We start from the raw sequence: 3,127 nt of genomic DNA, 5'->3' as shown, positions 1-3,127 counted from the left end.
TACAATGACTGTACTATGCACCCACACTCTGACATGCCCAGGTGTCTATCATCTTGACCTTTAGTTGTCACAATGACATAAAGGACTGCCTCTTCATCTCCTTCCCATCTCTCCCACCCCTCACCTCTCTTCCAACTTCCTTTCCCAATTCCCCAGTCCTTTCACTCATCCCTATGACTGTTGCCGTCATCATAGTGATCATCTCTGTCCTCATTGTGACTAGTTGTCATCGTCGCTCTCACTGGCTGTCTCACCTCTGAACAGTCTGTGCCAATCTTTCTTTTCCATATGATCTCTGCCATCTCATCCCCAGTGTCTTCTACCAATTTCTTGTAGTATCCCTGCTTCTCACTTAGGCCTAAGGGGTGATAACAACCTTCTTGTGGTTCCCCCATTAAGTGTATTATATCTTAATACATGAACAAATGTCATCAACCAGGAGTCCGATTGTCTGTTTAGACCTCCTGGACACCTGCAATTACTAAATGATAAGAAGGATGAAGAAAATCAGTAACTCCGATGGCACTACAGGGAATAAACTATGCCACATCTATGGAGGTGGAGGGTATAGGCAATATAAGTGAAAAGTTACTACTTGGCCTGGGCAACCATGGAACACCTCATCTGCCCAACTTATCTTTAAGATTCCTATTTATCATTTTAACAGTTGCACTAAAAACCTGCAGCCAGACTGCTGATGATGTCTTGCAATGGATACCAAATCTAAAACTGTCACCAGCCTTATCCCTCAGTGTCATTGTTTATAGGATGTTTATAGTTTGTTGTCATTCAGGTGCTGTATTCTGTATGAATAAATAACCTTTTATTCATACAGAATAAACTGTATGAATAAAAAAACCCAAAAGTCGGTTAAGACTCCTTGAGAATGACTTGGGTTTTGCATATAATGCATTAATTAGCTTCCTCAAAAATTATTGTATAATTTGGAATCAGAACTCATGGTACAGTGATATCCTTTATTAGACCAACTAGATTTTTGCAAAAAAAGTCTTTAATTGAAAGCTTTCGGGGGCACAAGCACCCTTCTTCAGGCATAGGAGAAAAGATTGTAAAAGTTCTCGTAGGTGTGATGGCCAGAACCAAATAAATTAATAAGCAATAAATATGTGCTTCTTAGAGGCATTTGGAATTTTTGTCTAATATAAAGCTTGTATTTTTGTAACCCACAAATGTAACTTGTAACTGTTTGTGGAACTGACTAGGCCTCCGAGACAAAGCTATAGCTGTAAGATTAGCTGACCTAATGGTTTTTAGCTCAGAATTTAGCTTTGATGATGATAAAAACTGGATTCAACCACCTGACCTACCCAACACATTCTAGGAAAGTACATCTGAAAAAAGAATAGAGAGTTCTAAAGAGGTTGGATTTAGGTGGAGTAATGTTAATTTCAAACCTGAAGATGCTGTGTTGTAATTTGCTTATTAGAAAAACTGAAGTTTGGGTAGTAACCTTTTATAATAATTTTTAACACCTTTTAATCCCATAGAGTAATAGCTATAGGGCAAGATTGTGAGTGGCTCTAAAGCCAACAGATTAGCATAAGACTAGGTATAAAAGCGCGTCCGTCAGGTGACCAGCAGGAAGGAGGGAACAGGACGGTAATTACTTTTCCAAGCCTGGACCCAGACTCCTGGTGTAAGTGAGGATCGGCTCCTAATCAAGGGACCTTCCCCGGTAATCCCTCCAACAGCATTGATCAGGGATGTCTGACTTCGCTGGAATTACCTGGAGCGCACCTGGCATTGAGGGACTATCGATAAATTGCCAACCCATGTCTGTCTATCTGTTGTTTTAAACAGCCCAGTGGCGAATACCCTCGCAGCGCCCAGCTGGCCCGCGACAGATTGATCTATTTATCTGTTGTCATTATTTACAGCTAGCTCTTTAATACTGAATCATCTGCTTACTGCATTTATCTTTCTGTTAACTGTTGTGTGTGTGTAAACTATAATAAATTTGCCATTGCTTTACTCCCAACTCTGCCTCCTCGATCCCGAACCAAACAGCCCAGTGGCTGATGCCCTCACAGTGCCCAGTTGGCCTGTGATACCTAGGCAGAAATGAAAGTTTATGTGTCTTTTCTGTTTTAAGAAAAGTTTTTCATGTCCCCAGGTAAATTAGCCAGATCAGCTCCAAATCCTCTGAATCCATCAAGAACCACATGTGGCCCTTGGGTGGAGGGCAAGTATCCTTCACCCAAGACTCTTCAGCCTGGGGCTTTAGATTCTTCCAAACCCTTTGGCAGGCATCCCACATGCAGGCCCAAAGGCTTGGGGTTCTGATGCCCCCAGGTTTTGCTTGCCCTCAGTCATACTGCTGCAGGAGCAAGCTAGGGAGAAATCTCCCGTTTCCATAAAGTCAGCGTGTAGCCGTGATCCTCTCACTGGAAGCTGGTCAATGGGAACCTAACTGTGAGGCTCTTGTACGGAGTCCTGTTTGCAAGCAGGCAACGGTGGAACCCTCCACTACAGTGCCATTTTAATTGTATTACCTCAGTCAGGGTATTTCCCTTGCCAGGTTCATATTTCATAGGGAGTTAGTTAAAGGTGTGGTAAAATCTTTACTGTTCCTTTTATCCAGGAAGAGCACACACCAACTGCAGATGCCTCCTCAGCCTGATGAAGGGTGTTTTTACCGGAAAGCTTGCTAAGAAGAATTTTTCCAACTGAGTTGGTCTATAATAAAAGATACCACATTTACCCAAAGACCCTGGTCTGCCCGTTTCCTCAGACCAACCCCTGTTTGGAACAGTTCGTTTTAGATGCAGCCTGGGCTCAGAGAAAAGTTGGAATAGTCCGTTTAACTCGACCTTGCTTGGTGGCAAACAGGACGTGGTCGCTGTTCCTTCGGGTTCTAGTGTTTAATATTTCACAGGGGGGTAAAAGGATGGCATGCTCTTCTGGGCAGGCACTGCTTATTTACTATTACTGACTGAGCATCCTACGTGGGTTGAAATGACCGCGCAATACGTTACACCAGACAACACTGCTGAGCAGCGAAGCCCCGCGGCTTGTCCCCAGGCTGCGCGCCCCAGTACAAGCAGCACCCCACCCACCCCCGGAGCCGGGGAGCCTGAAGCCACGCCCCCTGGACAGGAACCCGCTC

General features: G+C 44.0%; 1 protein-coding gene across 1 annotated transcript in view; it reads left to right on the top strand.

The window, feature by feature from the left end:
• Nucleotides 1-519: 519 nt before the first annotated feature.
• Nucleotides 520-3,127, top strand: part of BUB1 (BUB1 mitotic checkpoint serine/threonine kinase) — a 70,723-nt gene continuing 68,115 nt past the window's right edge. The window contains exon 1 of the mRNA XM_019515867.1: nucleotides 520-565. Within this exon, the coding sequence (XP_019371412.1) occupies nucleotides 520-565 (46 nt within the window). The remainder of the gene's footprint in view (nucleotides 566-3,127) is intronic.

The sequence above is a fragment of the Gavialis gangeticus genome, unplaced genomic scaffold, assembly GCF_001723915.1.
Source record: "Gavialis gangeticus isolate Ggan-Ray unplaced genomic scaffold, GavGan_comp1, whole genome shotgun sequence".
Classification (NCBI taxonomy): domain Eukaryota; kingdom Metazoa; phylum Chordata; order Crocodylia; family Gavialidae; genus Gavialis; species Gavialis gangeticus.
The sequence above is the reverse complement of the archived record's forward strand: the minus strand, read 5'-3'. Positions and strand labels throughout refer to the sequence as shown.